We start from the raw sequence: 18793 nt of genomic DNA on the forward strand, positions 1-18793 counted from the left end.
CAAAGAGGCACAGGGCAAGGAGGAGTAGCCAACTCATTCTGGAGGCTGAAGGTGGAAGAAGACTCCAGCATAACCTCAGGGTTTCTAGCTTGGGAGATGGAAAGGAGAGAGGCAAGAGGAAAGAAATAAGGGAGGCTGGGAACAGGACCGGGCTTCCAAGGAGTGGAGGAGAAGCTGTCTTTTGTTCACTTTAAACATAAGGTGATGGTGGAAGTGTCTGCTGCTGGGCACCAGGGCAGATCCGGCACACAGGTGAGGGCTGGTGGGACAGCAGCCACCTGGGGGTGAGCCTGAAACCAAGAGCAGATGGGCTCTTTGACAGAAGACAGGATGGAAGGGCTCCTGGAACTCCCACAGCACCAGGGAAGGGAGAGGAGCCAGCAGAGAAGACAAAGGAAGAACAGAGGACCCAGAGGATCCAGAAGCTCAGGGAGGTATTATAGAAGGTATTTCAAAATCTCACTTATGCTCATCACTCCTTTGAAAGCATGGTAGTTATTGCACCCACCGTTGAAGAATCACATCTCTAATGCTTTAAAAAGAATCGTATAGGGACTTGCCTGGTGGTTCAGTGGTTAAGAATCCATCCGCCAATCCAGGGTACACGGGTTTGATCCCTGGTCTGGGAATATTCCACGTGCCAGGGAGCAACTAAGTCCATGACCCACAGCTACTGAGCCCGTGCATCCTGGAGCCTATGCTCTACAACAAGAGAAGCCACCGCAACGAGAAGGCCGTGCACGACAGCTAGAGAGTTGCCCCCGTTCACCGCAACTAGAGAAAGCTCGCGCGTAGCAACCAAGACCCAGCGCAGCCAAAAATAAATAAAATTTAAAAATCTCTTTAAACGTGCTCATTAAAAAAAGAGACATACAGCACTATACTAATGAAACTTATTATATAGTTTTATTTCAATATAAAATTGTTTCTTATCAGGCATACTATTTTCTGCATTTGAAAACATCCTTCTGAGAAGAGTTCCATGGACTTTACCAGACTGCCAAAGGGGTCATGACACACAAAAGATTAAGAAACCTTGGGTTATTGAGAAGTAACAATCCTGGCAACAAGGTCCCAGGAATATAGGGAAGGATGGGTGCAGAGCGGAGATGAACAGGTTAGTTTTAGAGAGAACTCTCAACTCTGAGAGCATGAGGAAGGAGTTCTCGCAAGACCATGTGTATAGGCACCAACACATACATTAACTGACACCGACACCTACTATTCACCAGCTGTTGTGTGGGTTTATGCAAGATAACGAAGTGAGGGGCAGGAGAGAGATGAGGTCCTCGTGGAGGAAAGAGAGGGCGGAATGCAATACGCTGAGCAGACGCGGACAGTGAGCAGCCTCCCTGCCCCTCATAGACAAGTGATGCGGCTTGTCTATTTCCTCTGCTAAAGACCCGACAAGTCTGCCATTCCTCTCACCCTCGATCAAAACCCGTCATCTCTGATCTGAACTACTGTACAGGCTCCCAGCTGGCCTACATGCACCCCCATTAAGGATGACCCCTTTCAATAAGCTGTCTGTAGTCAGAGGGATCTTTCCAAAACACAAACTAGATCATGAGATCCACACCCCCACAAACACATCCCCACTGGGACAGACCATTTCCTCAGCCTGGAACGCACTTCCCTCTCATCTCTGCTTTCTAACTCCTACTCTTGCTTGAGATATCAACTTCACATTGCTGCTGCTAAGTCGCTTCAGTCGTGTCCGACTCTGTGCGATCCCAACTTCCACAGATGGAAGCCAGCCAGGGTCCCCATCCCCCCGTCCCTGGGATTCTCCAGGCAAGAGTACTGGAGTGGGCTGCCATTTCCTTCTCCAATGCATGAAAGTGAAAAGTGAAAGTAAAGTCGCTCAGCCGTGTCAGACTCTTAATGACCCCATGGACCACAGCCTACCAGACTCCTCCGCCCATGGGATTTTCCAGGCAAGAGTACTGGAGTGGGGTGCCATTGCCTTCTCCGCAACTTCACATTACATCCTCAGAAATCCTTTTCTTGACCCCCTACCCCATAAATCCGCCCATAATACATTAGCATTGCACTTTCCCTTTGTAACACTGACTCCAAATTGTAGTTTTACATTTGTCGAGTGATAATTATTTGATTAATTTGGTCCCTCCTCATGGCACATACAGGCTTCCCAGTTGGTGTTAGTGGTAAAAAAAAAAAAAACCTGCCTGCCAGTGCAGGAGACATAAGAGACACGGGTTTGATCCCTGGGTCGGGACCATCTCCTGGAGGAGGAAATGGCAACTGAGTTGAGTATTCTTGCCTGGAGAATCCTGTGGACAGAGGAGCCTGGCAGGCTACAGTCCATGGGGTTGCAGAGTTGGACACAACTGAAGCAACTTAGTGCGTGTGCGTGCATGCACACACACACACACACACACTCACACACACGCATGGCAAGTACAGGAGGAATGAGCTGGGATCCTATCTTGTTCACTCCTTTATCCTAAGCACCTAGAGCTGTGACCAGCACTAAGCATGAGCTTAAGTATTTATTGAGTGGAAAAAAGAGTCAGAGGGTGATAAACCATAGTGTGACCCACGGCCCCTGCAGACTTCATGAATCTCAAATAATTTGGGGAATTGGCTGCATGACACGGCAGGGTGTGGGGATCCAAGATGGGATTGGAAAAAGTGAGTGGTGGTGGTTTAGGTTGGAGATTTGGGGTGGAAATAATAAAAGAAAACACTGGGCCAAAGTTTGCAAAATTTTGCTGAGATTGCTGACTATTCTAAAATGTGAGTTCAGAGAGAGTCCACTAACTGGAAAAAATTTAATGAAGCGATGAGGTGGGACGGGTTGAGTAATGAAAGGCCCCCTGGAAATGGGTTTAGTGTGTTTGTTGGGGGGTAGAGGTGGGACAGAGAAAACATTGAGGTTGACGACAGCAATGCCAAGTTAGACATCAGAGGGAGGAGCCATGACTTGCAACTGTCCTCACCCTCTTCCGGAAGCCTGCATCTCCACCAGAAACTACCGCTGTTTACAAGAGCCCAGTCTCCACTGTGCTGAGACCACATTAACTTATAGGAACTTGGACTTCAACAGAACACACTCAAAGGGAAGCAAATATGGAGGGTGAGAAAGGATAGCTAGCCCTGTTCTATCACAGAGAAAGAAACTGGGAAGAAATGAAAAAAGGTCATGTGACCAATGCCTGCAATTAAGATTCATAGAATAATAAGCCTATAGCTCTGCCCAGGGAGCCCAGAGCCTGCAAGGTGGACCCTCCTAGCTTATCCACTCAATGGAGAGGTTGGTATTGTAGAATTTAAAACGTTGTCAGGAATTGGCCCTTGCTCAACTTTGTAACTTCTTAACTTCTTGTCAGAGGTTTCTATAGCCCTGGGATTGCCAGACCTGTCCTTCAGGGCTATTTCCCTGATAGTTCAATGAAGAAAGAAGGAACAACTTATACCCTGTGATTATTGTTATTAATAAACTGAAGCCACATTATTATTAATAATATTAACAACAGGAAACATTTACAACATATTTGCTATGTGCAAGGCTTTATTCTAATACTCTATATGCACCAGGACTCATCTAGACAAGATACTCTTATAAGGCAGTTATGTTTATAGATGGGGCAAAAGTATTAGTTGCTCAGTTGGAGAAAGTAACATAGGGAATAAGAAGAAGAGAGTAATCATTTTCTTCCAAGTAAACTCTATTGTTTGTAGTATCAGTGGTATCACCTTTGTGACCCCATGGACTGTAGCCTGCCAGGCTCCTCTGTCCATGGATTCTCCAGGCAAAAATACTGGAGTGGATGGCCATTCCTTTCCTCAGGGTATCTTTTTGACCCAGCAATCAAACCTGGGTCTCCTATATTGCAGGCAGACTCTTTACCATCTGAGCCACCAGGGAATCTGAAAGATGGGGTACTGAGTCCCAAACCAGTTAACTACCTGGATTTGATCTACCAAATCCAAGCAACCTACCTTCAGAGTTCAGACCCTTCTACACCACAGGAGACTTCTGATGGGCCTGCTGGTTCCTACATTACCACAGTGGGTGCCTTTATAATAGTTCTAGTTATTCCTGTTGATTGTTTGCTTGACTAAGTGATCAATTGAGGGGAAAAGTGACATAGGGAATAACAAGAAGGAAGTAATCTTTTCCGTTCAAGTAAACTTGATCGTTTGTAGTTTTAACAATGGTGTCACCTTTAGGAGTGAGAAAAGTAGAAGGAAGCAATTTGAAGCCAGTTCAGGAGGCTTTGATGTGGCAGATGTGGTTAAGAGGGCAGACACTGAGCCAGAACTGCTGAGGTCACCATTCATCAGCTTTACCATCTATGTGACCTTAGGCAAGTTACTTAACTGTTCTGAAGCACCAGCTCTCATCTGTAAACATTAAGGCTAATCATAGCACCTATTGTAGGAAACTTGAGGTTGTTACAGTCGTTCAGTCATGTCCAACTCCTTGTGACGCCATGGACTGCAGCACACCAGGCTTCCCTGTCCTTCACCATCTCCCAGAATTGCTCAAACTCATGTCCATTGAGTCGGTGATGCCATTCAACCATTTCATCCCTTGTCGTCCCTTTTTCCTCCTGCCTTCAGTCTTTCCCAGCATCAGGGTCTCCTCTAATGAGTCAGCTTTTTCCATCAGGTGGCCAAAGTATTGGAGCTTCAGCTCCAGCATCAGTCCTTCCAATGAATATTCAGGACTGATTTCCTTTAGGATTGACTGGTTTGATCTCCTTGCAGTCCAAGGGACTCTCAAGAGTCTTCTTCAACACCACAGTTCCAAAGCATCAATTCTTTGGCACTCAGCCTTCTTTATGGTCCACCTCTCATATCTGTACATGACTACTGGAAAAACCATAGCTTTGATTATACAGACCTTTGTTGGCAAAGTAATGTCTCTCCTTTTTAATATGCTGTCAAGGTTTGTCACAGCTTTTATTTTGAGGAGAATAAAGTTATTCCAAATGGTGGCTATAAGTAGCATGTGCTCAGCTAATCAGCTAAAAAACAAAGAAACAAAATAAACCAACTGTACCTGGAGTTATGAGTACCAAATAGCTCTGATGCAGGAATGGAGAGAGGGTGGAATAGGATCATACATGGAGAAGCGTGTGTGCGTGCGTGCTTAGTGGCTCAGTCGTGTCCAACTCTTTGTGACCCAATGGACTACAGCCTGCCAGGCTCCTCTATCCATGGAATTCTCCAGGCAAGAATACTGGAGTGGGTTGCCATGCCCTCCTCCAGGGGATCTTTCCAACCCAGGGATCGAACCCAGGTCTCCTGCACTGCAGGCAGATTCTTTACCAGCTGAGCTACCAGGGAAGCCCATGTGGTAAAGTAAATGCAGCCAAATGTGACAGTAGAGCCTAGGTTGCAGGAATGTGGCATTCATCATGCATTCTTTCAAAACAACAAGAACAGAGAGACCCAAGAAAAGGACTTGTCATATCTTGCCACTAGAATGTCATATGAGGATGTGATGCTCAGAGCTGTGGCACCATCTTGGGATTATGAGTGAGAAACAAGAGAACCACGGAGACGCCAACCCAGAGATCTGACATTACTGAGTCACTATGAGGGACTGAACCACGTCCTCCCCAAATTCATAGGTTGAAGCCCTAACTCCCAATGGGACTGTATTTGGAGATACCACCTTTTGGAAGGCAATTAAGGTTTAAATGAAGTCATGTGAGTGAGCCCTACTCCAATCTGACTGGTGGGGAGTCAAGCACAGACGGAAGGCCGCATGCAGACACCATGAGAAGATGGTCATCAACAAGCCAAGGAGAGAGGCCTCTGGAGAAACCAAACCTGCCAACATATTGATCCTGAATTTCCAGCCTCCAGAACTGTGAGAAAATGAATTTCTGTTGTCTAAATTGCCTAGTCTGCGGTATTTTGTTACGGTGGCCCTAACTGACTAAAACAGTCACTGAAATAACCAACCTTAAAATTATCTATCAGCTGCCTTCAGTTATGGAATAAATGTCCTTATTGCTTTAAAAGCAATCTTAGGTTTTTCAACAAATGGTTCTGGAACAATTGGGCAATCACACACACACACAAATGAATGTAGACACAGACCTTACAAACTTTGCAAAAATTAACTTAAAATGGATCACAGACCTAAAAGTAAACATTAAATTATAAAACTCGTAGAAGATAACATGGGTGAAAACCTAGATGTCCTTGGGTAAGGTGAGGACTTTTTAGATATAACACCAAAGGCAGAATCTGTGAAAGAAATAATTGATAAGATAAACTTCATTAAAATTAAAAACTTCTTCTCTCTGAAAGACAATGTCAAGGGACTGAGAAGACAAACCAGACTGGAAGAAAATATTTGCAAAAACACACCTGATGAAGAACTGTATCCAAAATATATAAAGAACTCTTAAAACTCAGTAATAAGAAAATAAACAACCCAATTAAAAATGGACCAATCATTAAAATGTATACAAATACACTGGAGAGAGTGTGGAGAAAAGGGAACCCTCCTTCACTACTGGTGGGAATGTAAATTGGTGCAGTCACTATGGAAAACAGTATAGAGGTTCTTCAAAAAACTGAAAATAGAGCTAATGTATGACTGAGTAATCCCACTCTTGGGCATATATCTGGACAAAACTATAATCCAGAAAGATACATGCATTCCTCTGTTCATAGCATCATCACTTACAAAAGCTAAGACATAGAAAGAACCCCAAATCTCCAATGGCAGATGAATAGATAAAGAAGATGCAGTATGTACATATACAATGGAATACTACTCAGTCATAAAAAGAGTGAAGTTCGGTCATCTGAAGCAACATGGATGGATCTAGAGATGATCATACTAAGTGAAGTAAGTCAGAGAAAGACAAATACCATATGATACCACTTAGATGTGGATTCTAAGATACAAAACAAGAACTTATCTAGAAAACAGAAGCAGATTCACAGACACAGAGCACAGACTTGTGGTTGCCAAGGAGGAGAGGGATGGATTGGAAGTTGGGATTAACAAATGCAAATTATAGTATATATGTATAATAAAATCATCTTGCTGCATACCAGAAACACTCTGATGGGGGATGTTGATATTGCGGGAAGGGGATATACATGTGTGCGGACAGAGGGCATATAGGAAATCTCTGCACCTTCCTGTCAATTTTGCTGTGAACCTTAAACTACTCAATCAAGTCTTAATTAGAAAAAGAAAATAGAAAAAAATATCCACAAACCTAGTTCTGCCCTATTTTGGGTAAAGTCTTCAACTTTTACAAGCCCCAGTGCCTTCTTGTATAAAATAAACGTAGTAATAATTTCTACTTCCTAGAGTCAGTGTGAGGAGTAAATGCTGCTGCTGAGTCGCTTCAGTCGTGTCTGACTCTGTGCGACCCCATAGACGGCAGCCAATCAGGCTCCTCCATCCCTGGGATTCTCCAGGCAAGAACACTGGAGTGGGCTGCCATTTCCTTCTCCAATGAGGAATAAATGAGAGGGCTACAATAATGCATTTGGCACAGCAGTCAAAATTAGAATGTGAACACCTCTTTTAGAAGCAGACAGTATACAAAAGATCTTTCCACGTTATTGTGTTGGTTTTTCCACTGGACTGGATGAAGAAGGATAGGAGGACTCAACTGTCGTTGCCTCGTCAGATTGGACCAGACTGCATTTCAGGAAGAAGGCCAAGACAGCAGCAGGACACAACCGGGGGTCCAGTGCACCCGTGGTCTTATTTACCACGTCCTGGTGTTCAGATTCAAAGTCATCAGGTCTGCAGAGCACCAACCTCACTCGTCAGCTCACCTTCCTCCTGAAGCTTGTATTAACCATCCTTGACCCAAAGCAGAAAAGCGACACACAGGAGCATACCTCCCACTTTCAACCACTTACCCACATCGGCCCCGCTGAGCGCCTTCCCCAGTGGCCAGGGCCTCAGGTCCAATCTCTTCCCGTTAACAGTGAGTGCCTGCACACAGCCTTGAAAGCCTCGGTTTGTCCCTGTTGCTCTCACCAACCAGTAAGCACTGGGAGCGCCACCAAGATAGAGAGGTGTCCGGAAGGTAATTTTACTGTACTGGCCCTTTAAGAAAGATGGAAACCATAACTCACTAAACAAAGTCAAAAGCTAAAACACACCAGATGAGAGACATGATTAAGATGCAATACAGTGCCAGTATGATCTCTAGGTCCATCTGTGTTGCTGCAGATGACAGAACTTCATTCATTTTATGGCTGAGTAGTAGAGAAGGCAATGGCACCCCACTCCAGTACTTTTGCCTGGAAAATCCAGTAGCCTAGTTTTAAGAGTCCACGACTGAGAAAACTTTCCCACTTTCATGCATTAGAGAAGGAAATGGCAACCCACTCCAGTGTTCTTGCCTGGAGAATCCCAGGGACGGGGTAGGCTGCAGTCAGACATGACTGAAGTGACTTAGCAGCAGCAGTAGCAGTATTCCATAGAGAGAAGGCAACGGCACCCCACTCCAGTATTCTTGCCTGGAAAATCCCATGGACGGAGCAGCCTGGTAGGCTGCAGTCCATGGGGTTGCTGAGTCGGACACGACTGTGCGACTTCACTTTCACTTTTCACTTTCATGCACTGGAGAAGGCAATGACAACCCACTCCAGTGTTCTTGCCTGGAAAATCCCATGGACGGAGAAGCCTGGTGGACTGCCGTCTATGGGGTCCACAACTGAAGCGACTTAGCAGCAGCAGTATTCCATACAACCACATGGACTACACAGTCCATGGAATTCTCCAGGCCAGAATACTACAGGGTAGACGTTCCCTTTTCCAGGGGATCTTCCCAATCCAGGGATCGAGCCCAGGTCTCTGGCACTGCAGGCAGATTCTTTACCAGCAGAACCAATAGGGAAGCTATATATTACCACATCTTCTTTATCCATTCATCATATATATATGGATGTATATGGATATCCATATATCCAATTTATGGATTTTCTTCCACCCATATTTATCTTTAAGTCATTGTCCTACTGGAAAATTAAACCCACAGTTAGCACTGGAAACTCAGACAGCTGTGTTTTGAGAAGGGATGACTTTGGAATGCCTCGAAGGGAAAGGAAGGTCAGTCAAAACCAAGAGCAAGCCAACAGGCAGTGTACCGTGCTGGGCATCCAAAACAAACTTTCTCTTTCCAGTCCTGACACCAATTTACTGTGTATCTTGGATGGGCCATAGGACTATTCTGTGTCTCAAAAGGTGATAATACTAATTTTGTGTATACGTGGGCTAACGTTTATCCTTTTACTATTCCGGTCACCTTTATACTATGTCCTGCAAGAGGCATTTGTGAGAGAGACGGAAATTGCCAAGACTGAGTTGCAAAATATTTTGAAATTTACTCATGGATACATTTTTTTAAAGTCTTATTACAGCTAAGTAGGGACATTTCCAATCTTAGACTAAACCACAATTTGGATTGTAGGTTTTGAGGTTATAAAATACAGAGTTGAACATGAAGTGGGACAAAATTAAGGTGCTCTTGGTTATTTGTTTTTTATTGCAGAAATATCTCATTTGTTTGGATTAAAAGGTATAGAGAAGGGCTGGGTAAAGGCATGCTGCCAGTAGTTATAAAATTTGCAGAATGTAAGCCACTGAAATGTAATCTTTACCATTTATACTTTTGTTATCAATAAGTAAAACATCTATTCATTGCTTTATCTTTTCTAATGAATAGATAAGAATAATTTATAAATAGTGTATTAAATGTGAGCTAGGCAGCTTCGAAGTATTTACAGTGGATTTTAAGGGTTAATTATTTACATTTTTTGTTAGGTGAATTGAGTGCCTGGTTGGCTTATTTCATCAAGAGCCTCAGGATTTACTTCTTTTGGATCCCATCCTCATCTCATCCCATCCCTCTGACCCCATTCCCTGATCCAGGACCATAGCAGGAGCCCAACAGCTAAACCCTTTTCTTCTTTTTTGGAGCATTAAGTGCACCATAGGGGAGAATAGCTCCTCTGAGGCTCCCTTCACAACATCCCGGATAACAGTCTTTGAGCCTAGCCTTTATCTTCCTCTAGTGAGGGTTACCTTTGGGTCTCTGAAGCCTGTATTGCCTGCCTATGGAAAGAACTGGTGGTACTAGAATTTGCATTCCCTCAGCACAGCTCTTAACAGGTTTTAATGGGTGATTGTGAAAGTCCAACCCCCTTGCTTTCGGTTGCACTACTCCGAGGTACAACTCACACTCCAGAGCTCCCCTGGAGGATCGGGCTAACGCCAGATCCTGGTCAACTTTGCCTGAGATCTCATTCTTGCTGACTTCTGTCCCTCCCTTGTTCATTGTAATCCCTTCTATCGCAGGTTTCCTATGGGATTCCTTTCTTAGTGAATCATTTGCATAGACTCATCAACTCAGGTCTGTTTTGGGGGAACCCTGACTTAAAACAGACCACTATCTCTCAAGACAGTTTCTTAAACACTCTATACTTGCAGTCTGACTTATACAACTTGCTTAGCAAATCCTGGTAGTAGAGAGGCAGATGTTACCCTGAGTATCCACAAAACTATATACCTTTTGTAATTAATTATTATATTCAATAAATCATATACTCTGAAGGCAATTCTATCTGAGGATTAGAATCACTGTTGTGCATGCTCAGTCATGTCTGACTGACTTTGACCCCATGGACTATGGCCCACCAAGCTCCTCTGTCCATGGAACTTTCCAGGTAAGAATCCTGGAGTGGGCTGCCATTTCCTACTCCAGGGGATCTTTCCTAACTGTTAGAGCACTGCAAACTGTATACATAGGCACCAGAATAGAACAGGATCATCACCTCCATTTTTCTAGATGCTATGCCTTTATTAATGTAACCTATAATTTCTTTAGCATGTTATCATATGGCCCTATTTATTTACCTTCATTGAATTTCTTTGTTTTAAACCATATGATACTCATACATGTATTACTTCTGTTACAGCTTCTCCACCTTGTATTTAGGTTAGTATTTTGAACCCAAGTTCAAAGCTTCTTTATTCCTATCAAATTTAATTTTAACCATAGTAGGCCCATTGTTCTGGCATTTATTGAGTCTGCAGTGCATTTATCCTCTTTTCCCTTCCTTAGAAATACATGCATATCTGTATAATGATCTTCTTGGATTCACATTCACTACATTTGTATTCTTGTTCCTTTGGAAACACTGGGATCCAAATGATGAGGTTTATTTTTTCTATTCTTTTTTTTTTAGTAGCAAGTCATGACCCTTTATACAACTTGCCTTGTCAGCAAAGAATATGAAGAGCCTAGGAAGGAGAAAGCTACACACATATACACAAAGGCTTTCTTGCTACTTTTTTCCTCAGAGAATACAAACACCTGCCTGATTATAATTACAGACTTGGTTCCTTGGCAGGTTGCTAATCCAAACTGTTTATTCTAAACACAGTCCTAAAATTGCTCAGAGCATGACAAATATGTGAATACCTAGGTGATTTGCTGAGTAGCCCAACAGTTAAATTGTTTTACCACTTCCTATAATCATGGCCCCAAAAAAGGTGGATGAATAGATTATGCCTGCATATTGAACCAAGTGAACCTTTCAGGATGATTTTCTAAAGTCACAGGGTTACGACACCTCTGTCTTAAAAGTAAGCTTTGTGTCTGGCACTAATAATGGCTTCAATTCTTCCAACAGGAGTCTTCCTCTGCTTTGATGTCCTTGTAGAAAAAGAACATATCCTCAGGTACAAGGCCTCCTGCATGTCCCTGCACCCAGGGCCACGATGTCGGCATATTCAGTCCCCCTCCTCAGTAGGTGTGGGATGGACATGAGCCCTGAAAGCCCACCTTCAATGGAAAAGCTGGCAGAGCTGGGTTGCCTGAGTATACCATGCAAAACAGTCCATCTGCCAGCTCTCTACAGCGGGACCCTCCCAGAGTGCTGGGCGGGAGGGTGCGAATGAGGCGCGCACTCACCTGGGACTGGCCGGTCACTGGGGTGCCATTGTTCAGCTGCAGCAGCCCATTCAACCCATCTCTGTAGAGCGTAACAGTGTGCCAGCCCCCGAGTTTGATTTTGGTCTCACTTACAATGATGGCGACCCCAGTTCCACAGTTAAACCTGTGGGGGAAGAAAAGAAAACTCTTAGATCAAAGTGAAAGTGAAAGTCGCTCAGTTGTGTCCAACTCTTTGCAACTGTGTAGTCCATGGAATTCTCCAGGCCAGAATACTGGAGTGGATAGCTGTTCCCTTCTCCAGGGGATCTTCCCAACCCAGGGATTGAACCCAGGTCTCCCACATTGCAGGCGAATTCTTTACCAGCTGAGCTACCAGGGAAGCTCACTATTGTGTTCAGACTCAATGGACATCATTTCCAGGGCAGTAATAGCTTCATTAAGAGCCCGTCTGTTCAGAGCTAGGCTTATGGGTATCAAGGGCTGTTTAAATCCATACACAGAAAAACTTCCTTAGAAAGACACCTCTTCCCTAGGACCACTTCAGTCTTGTCTTTAATCTGCCTGCAGGACCCTTCAACGTGGGGCCTCCTTTAACCCGACTTTCTCTGTAACTCAGAGAATCCTGGGCAGCTAAGATCCTCTCTCTCCTTCTCAGAGATGGCTGGATACTAAACATGGATTCAAGGTGAGGAGAATTAGAGCTTGAGTCACTCTGCGTCCGGGGATTTCTCTGGGGACTTCCCACAACTCCCAAATGACAGCCTCAGTGATATTAATAAAATGTTGAAAAAAAAACCCCAAAACAGGTCTTCACACTTATTTTGGCAAGCTGGGCAGCACTGCCATCTGTGTTCAGCTGGGCCTGAGGGCAGGTGTGGTTTCCATGGGAAGCTGCGGCTCAGAGCGGGTGTGGGTGGAGAAGGAGCATTCTCAGACAGTTGCATTATTCTTGTTTTTTTCCCCCAACCTCCGTATGTTCTGGGGTGCCCTCCGGTCACTACACCTGACATCTAGAATTCTGACCCCTTCCAGCCAAGTTCTAAGCAGCCACCATAGCACCTCCCCCTTGGGTCCTGAGGCTGTCAGCGGGGGACACTGACCATGACATACAGTGTTGTCCTTTCCAGGATGTGCACTAATTGCAGTCTGCTTCTCATGGCCTCCCTTTGTCTCCTGATCCTCAATGGACAGGAATGGGTTGGAGAGGCATTGCAGAACTGGCTGACCTAGAGGGGGTGATCTCAGAATCACACAGTAGGAATTGCAGAGATGGAGAGCTGCTACTAGCAAATAACCAGCAGGGCTAGCAGAGTCCTTCAGATACTCCAAGCATTAGAGCCCACGAGGTTAGGGACCACTGCCCTGGATCCTACTAGCTGAACTCAATCTCCCATCAAGCAATGCATTTAGCAAAGGATGCAGGGGGCAGGGGTAATTTTCTACCCCATGTGGAACGTTTCACAGACAGTCTTATCTATCTTAACCAAAAGTAATTTTGGTGCTGAAATAATAAAAAAACAATAATGGTTTTGGTGCTTACTGAGTGCTTGCTATGTATGGTTCAGGTACTGCTCTAAGTACTCTTATGTATTAATGCATTTAATCCTCACAGTAACTCTGGGAGGTAACACAGAGTTGGAGAGGTTAAGTCACTTGTTGAAGGTCAGGTCACCAGGGAATGTTACCATGGGGATGTTGACCAGTAAGCCATGGAGAAGCACTTGGCTGACCTCATCAAATAGTCCCATGTACACCTCTGTGAGGATGATTAAAACACATCCACAGAACTCTGCCTCCAGAAAACCACACAGAAACCAAAGGTGGGTGGCTTCCAAGATGCACTGGGACACAAATGATCGGGGCAGAGGAGGTAAGTCAAACAGTCCATCACAGTCTGGAGGGAAGATGAGGATACGGTCTGAGTCTCTAGGAACCTCCAGGAGGCTGTGGGCTCCTCTCTGGGCTCCGTGGCTGTCAGCTGAATCTACCACAGGGAACAAGGAGAAGGTCCCAGCCTTCTTCCCATCGCATCCACCAGAGCTCCGGGAAAGAAGGAACTTGACGGGCTCTGGCTCACTGCTGCATCCCCAGGCACTACCGCACAGTGCCAGGTACACTGTGGGAGCTCAAGAAAACATTTGCTGTTGAGTGAATGAATGATCACAAGGTTCCAGACTCAAATTTCAGAGGTTACCCTGCTATCTTGATACCCCAGTATTTAGTAGACTGGTCCAGGCTCCATAATACACATAGTTCCTTTATTTACACTATCAATCGAGTATAGGTTTTGTTCACAGTACAGAAAGGAAAACACATTGTAGGGTAGTATTAAACATTCCAGGGTTTCTTCCAGGAATTACCTGAACTGGAGCGAGCGCCGGATGACAGCCAGGGACATGAAATCCCCCCTGCCATGCTCATTCTCCCCGCAGTAGAGCAGTAAGCCATCCTCAGCCTCTGCCTGTTATTAAACAAACAAAAGCCACACGAATAATGAGCACCTCCTCTTCCACAGAGGGCCACCCAGAAACACTCATGGACACGAAACTCGAGCATCTCCACTGAGGTCCTATTTACAAGCATGCAGACTCCAATTAATTCCCAGGTACACAGTTCTAGTTCATTTTCAATAAACAAGGGCAGCAACATGAACAGTGTATGAGGAATTTGGCAGTGATGTGAGAGGAAGGCGGCCCCATATCTGACCCACTCTTTACCCTTGCTGGACCCACCAGCAGAGCCCAAGGGAACCGTGTGCACAGAGGCCGTGGTCCCACGGGGGCTCCTCTCATCCTCGTCAAACTCCATTCTCACCAAAGAGCATTCCAGTTTTTCCTTTTTTTACTTCCCAAGCAAATTTGCATCTTTCCTTGCATTAGGAGAACAAGACAATACAAGCAGCCCATGGACTAGTTTGGTTTTCACCCATGCTGCCTGTCCTAGACCGGGACAAGTCATCTTGTGGATTCTCAACACTCTGACCTTAAAGGGGACTTTTTTCCCTATCTCCAAACCTATTCCTGTCATCTGAGATACCCAAAAGAACCCCTTTAAGCTGAAGGCACTGCAGCTGATTCATCGTGAAGAGCACCTATTGGGCCGTCAGCATGTGCCAGGGTTGCTTATAGCTGTTTTTCTATCTGTGCAGGTGCAGTCATAACAAGGAAGGTTGTCTGGGCTTCCATTAAAAGGGATTTGGGGATGAAGAATGCATTTATGCCTTCTGAAATCCTGGCCTGGTCATGATTATGAAAGTCAACTGAAAAAAAAAAAAAAGCACAACCTAAGAGTTGAGAATTATGTTTTATTTGATGGACTTGAGGACATTATGCCCAGGGAATAGGCTCTCAGAGCTATTAGGTTTAAAGTGTGAAAGTGTTAGTTACTCAATTGGGTTCAACTCTCTGGGACCTCATGGACTGTAGCCCAACAGGCTCTTCTGTCCACGGAATTCTCTGGGCAAGAGTACTAGAGTGGGTTGCCATTTCCTTCTCCAGGTGGTCTTCCCAAGCCAGGGACTGAACCCTGGTCTCCCGCATTGCAGGCAGATTCTTTACCATTTGAGCTGTCAGGAAAGCCCTTTAAGTCCTCAGCAATTGGGCTCAAGTCCTCAGCAAATCTGCTGAATGAAACGTAATTCTCAACTTTTAGGTTGACATGAGTAATATGGCTGGAACCCAAACATTCTCCTTGGGAACTTTCAGACCAGCCATTTCCATAGTTAGGTAACATACACAACCCACTCTCCCTTTGCTGCAGCCCTTGAGTGTGCAAATGTACCCATCGTTCTCGCTGCCCTGTGAGTGGGTTTACCCTCTGCTTCCTCTCCCCTTCTCCTTCTCCCTTTGATGCAGCACATTGCTGTGTTACGGTGCCCAACAGGCGCTCATAAAAGGATTAATCCTTCTTACCCTAAATTCAAGAGTAATTTGAAATGCCTGGTAAGAGTTCTTCAAAGGTTCAAAGGTTACATAGGAGTGACCAAAGAACTGAGGATACTGTATAACAATATCTGAAAAAAGAAAAAGACAAAAGAATGCTGTTTGCTCACTTCTTCAAATGCAAAACATCAATACACAACACCATTGCTTGGATATCATTAAGTAAAACTCCCGATAGTCTGTTAAGCCTAGCTTACCATCTTCATTTCTCTACTCTTTACCCCTAGGATTCTCATTCCTGGGGGCATTGAGCTTCTGAAGTTCTTAGGGAGAAATCAGATCTCTGGAGATTGTTACTTGCCACTCTAAAAAGAAATCAGTGGCTCTAAGGCCACTGACACCTACTTTCACATTGCACAACTGTGTGATATGCGTTGGCTCAACTAGTATCCTTCTTGACCTTCACGCACAGATTTCTGCTGTATTTGTTGTAGAAGAGGCGTCACAAAAGTAAACCCACCCCCAAGGTGCCATTGGGATGATTTACGCATTGCTCCAAAAGGACTGCATGTTTGGCACATACAGGAATACGGCTGCTATTCAACTAGAAGCAACGGAAGACTCACATTTGCCCTGTATTGCTAACTAGCTAGTTTAATAACTGAAACATGGAAAAAAGGGCTCCTCTTAGGAAAAGGACAAGAAGGAATCTGCGTGGACTGAAGTACTGCTCTATGGCTCCCTGTAGGGTCAGCTCACCACCACGTTCCCCACCCACTCCCCCAAGCCCACCTTCTGAGCAGCTCTCACCCCCTTTGCCCAGGTTGCAGTGGCATCGATCCCCACCCACTCCCCCACGCACCCACCTTCTGAGCAGCTCTCACCCCCTTTGCCCAGGTTGCAGTGGCATCGATCCCCACCCACTCCCCCATACACCCACCTTCTGAGCACACCCACCTTTGCCCTTGCAGTGAGCAGCTCTCACCCCCTTTGCCCAGATTGCAGTGGCATCGATCCCCACCCACTCCCCCATGCACCCACCTTCTGAGCAGCTCTCACCACCTTTGCCCAGGTTGCAGTGGCATCGAGAGCCCCCCCAGGTGTAGTCACTGACACAAAAGCTGTCGGCAGAGCAAAGAGTTTCATCACAAGACGTGTCAAAAAGCCTTGGCATCATAGCCACACCATGCTTTCCTTTCCTGTCCACTGGAGTGGGCTGGGGAGCCACTGCAGTTGTGGGGAGAGATGCTGGGGTTGGGGGGACAAGCCTAGAAACAGTCATTGGGTTCGGTCTAGGTGCCATCTTGGATTCCACAAAAAATTTCTTATTCCCTTCTTTGATAGCAGGAAGTGGTTTAACCTAAAGACAGAGAAGGAAAAGAAGTTCAGGATTAACATGGAGCACAGTAATTAGGTTTCCTTATTTATGGCTGATGTCTAATACATGAAACTACAGTTATTTTGATATTTCCCCAAACCTTGGGAGGTAGAGACGGCAAATAGTAGTGACTCCAGTTTATGGATAAAGAACTTCAGGTTCAAGAATTTTAAGTACCTTCCCCTGTATTACTCAGAAAATCAGTGCTAAAACTGATATTACATGATTTATCTTTATTACAGCATCATTAAGGCACATTACTTTTTCAAGGAATTGTTCATTTCTGTATCAATATTGACTTTATAAAATTTCACTTGCTTGGAATCTAAATATGCTTTTGCCAACTGGTGAAGTCAACAAGCAGAGGCTGACTTTAGAACATCAGCATAGTTGATATCTAGTTACTATTCATTTACAATCACCTGGAGACTAATAGTCAGAGGAAATAAATACGTTTTAGAAGCAAATGAGCCAATTTAAGTAACTCTTAAGTAAGATGTTTGTGGTCCACTGACTAAACCACTTTGTTCAGCAAGGAAACAAAAACACCCAGGCTGGACTTCTTGTTACCTCCTCAAAGGAAATATCCAAATCTAAGTCGTCTTCAAACGTGTCATCATCTTCACCAGCCTCTGTGTCGGTTGCATAATGGGGTCCATAGCGCCCACTTCCTGACTCCTCAGGACCTTCGTAGAGAAAGCAGCAGCCTGCAGTCAGCACCTGCCTTTGCTCCCTTTTCTATCCTAACATAGCCCATACACAGCTGTACTGAATGGATGGAGATACATCAGAAACACACAAGGAATTCAACACAGAAGAGGAAGCAATATTGAGCAAAAAATATGAAAAACATTTAATCTCATAAGTAATCAAGGCAATGCCCATAAAAAGCAGAAAGAGCTGCCATTTTATACCAACAAGACTGGCAAAGACAAAAGTCAGATAATAAAAAATATTGCCAAGGGGATCTCCTCGGTGGCCCAATGGTTAAGACTCTACGTTCCCAATGCAGGGGGCACAGGTTCACCCCCTGGTTGGGGAACCAAGATCCTACCTGCTGCACAGCAGGGCCTGAAAAAAAAATGTACTGCTACCTTTAGACCATGAAATTTTTGCACCATGTTTTATGTCCCTGGATATGTTCCAGTGTCTCCCAGTTTACAGTCTATGGGAACTTGAACAGAATTTGTATCCTACTGTTGTGTGAAAATTGTATAAATCTTAATTGTTGAATTGGTTCATAGTGCTTTTCAGGTCTACTATGTCATCCTACTTCTCTGTAATAGAAGAGAAGAATCTTCTATTACAGAGAAGTAATAATAGAATGTACATGCATTCTATTAATTTTTGAGACTTTGATATTGAAACTCCAACTAAAAACCTTAATTTATCTACTTGAAAAAAGTAATTGTAACATATAGTGGAACTATATGTAACTTTGTTCTGTATTTTTCAAGTCTCTTGTAAATATGCTATCATATGTTCATAATTAAAAATTAAAATTATAAAATGTATTGCCAAGGATGGAATCAATGGAGACTCATACTCTGATGTTAGATGTGTAAACTGGTATATCCTCTTTGCAAAACACATGGAAATACTAAATGAAG

At 44.4% G+C, this 18793-nt stretch overlaps 1 protein-coding gene across 2 annotated transcripts in view; it reads right to left on the bottom strand.

Annotated features, from left to right (window-relative positions):
- Positions 1 to 18793, bottom strand: part of EGFLAM (EGF like, fibronectin type III and laminin G domains) — a 194229-nt gene that overhangs the window by 42487 nt on the left and 132949 nt on the right. Inside the window, exons 8-13 of one of the 2 annotated variants that reach the window (XM_070357624.1) lie at positions 17754 to 17869; positions 16847 to 17165; positions 15836 to 15936; positions 14285 to 14385; positions 11943 to 12087; positions 7879 to 8068 (exon numbers count right to left, since the gene is read on the bottom strand). In XM_070357624.1, the coding sequence (XP_070213725.1) occupies positions 7879 to 8068; positions 11943 to 12087; positions 14285 to 14385; positions 15836 to 15936; positions 16847 to 17165; positions 17754 to 17869 (972 nt within the window). Of the gene's footprint in view, positions 1 to 7878; positions 8069 to 11942; positions 12088 to 14284; positions 14386 to 15835; positions 15937 to 16597; positions 16611 to 16846; positions 17166 to 17753; positions 17870 to 18793 lie in introns of those variants that run through there. The other variant, XM_070357625.1, reaches the window with a different exon arrangement.

This window comes from Bos mutus, chromosome 20 (assembly GCF_027580195.1).
Source record: "Bos mutus isolate GX-2022 chromosome 20, NWIPB_WYAK_1.1, whole genome shotgun sequence".
Lineage (NCBI taxonomy): Eukaryota > Metazoa > Chordata > Mammalia > Artiodactyla > Bovidae > Bos > Bos mutus.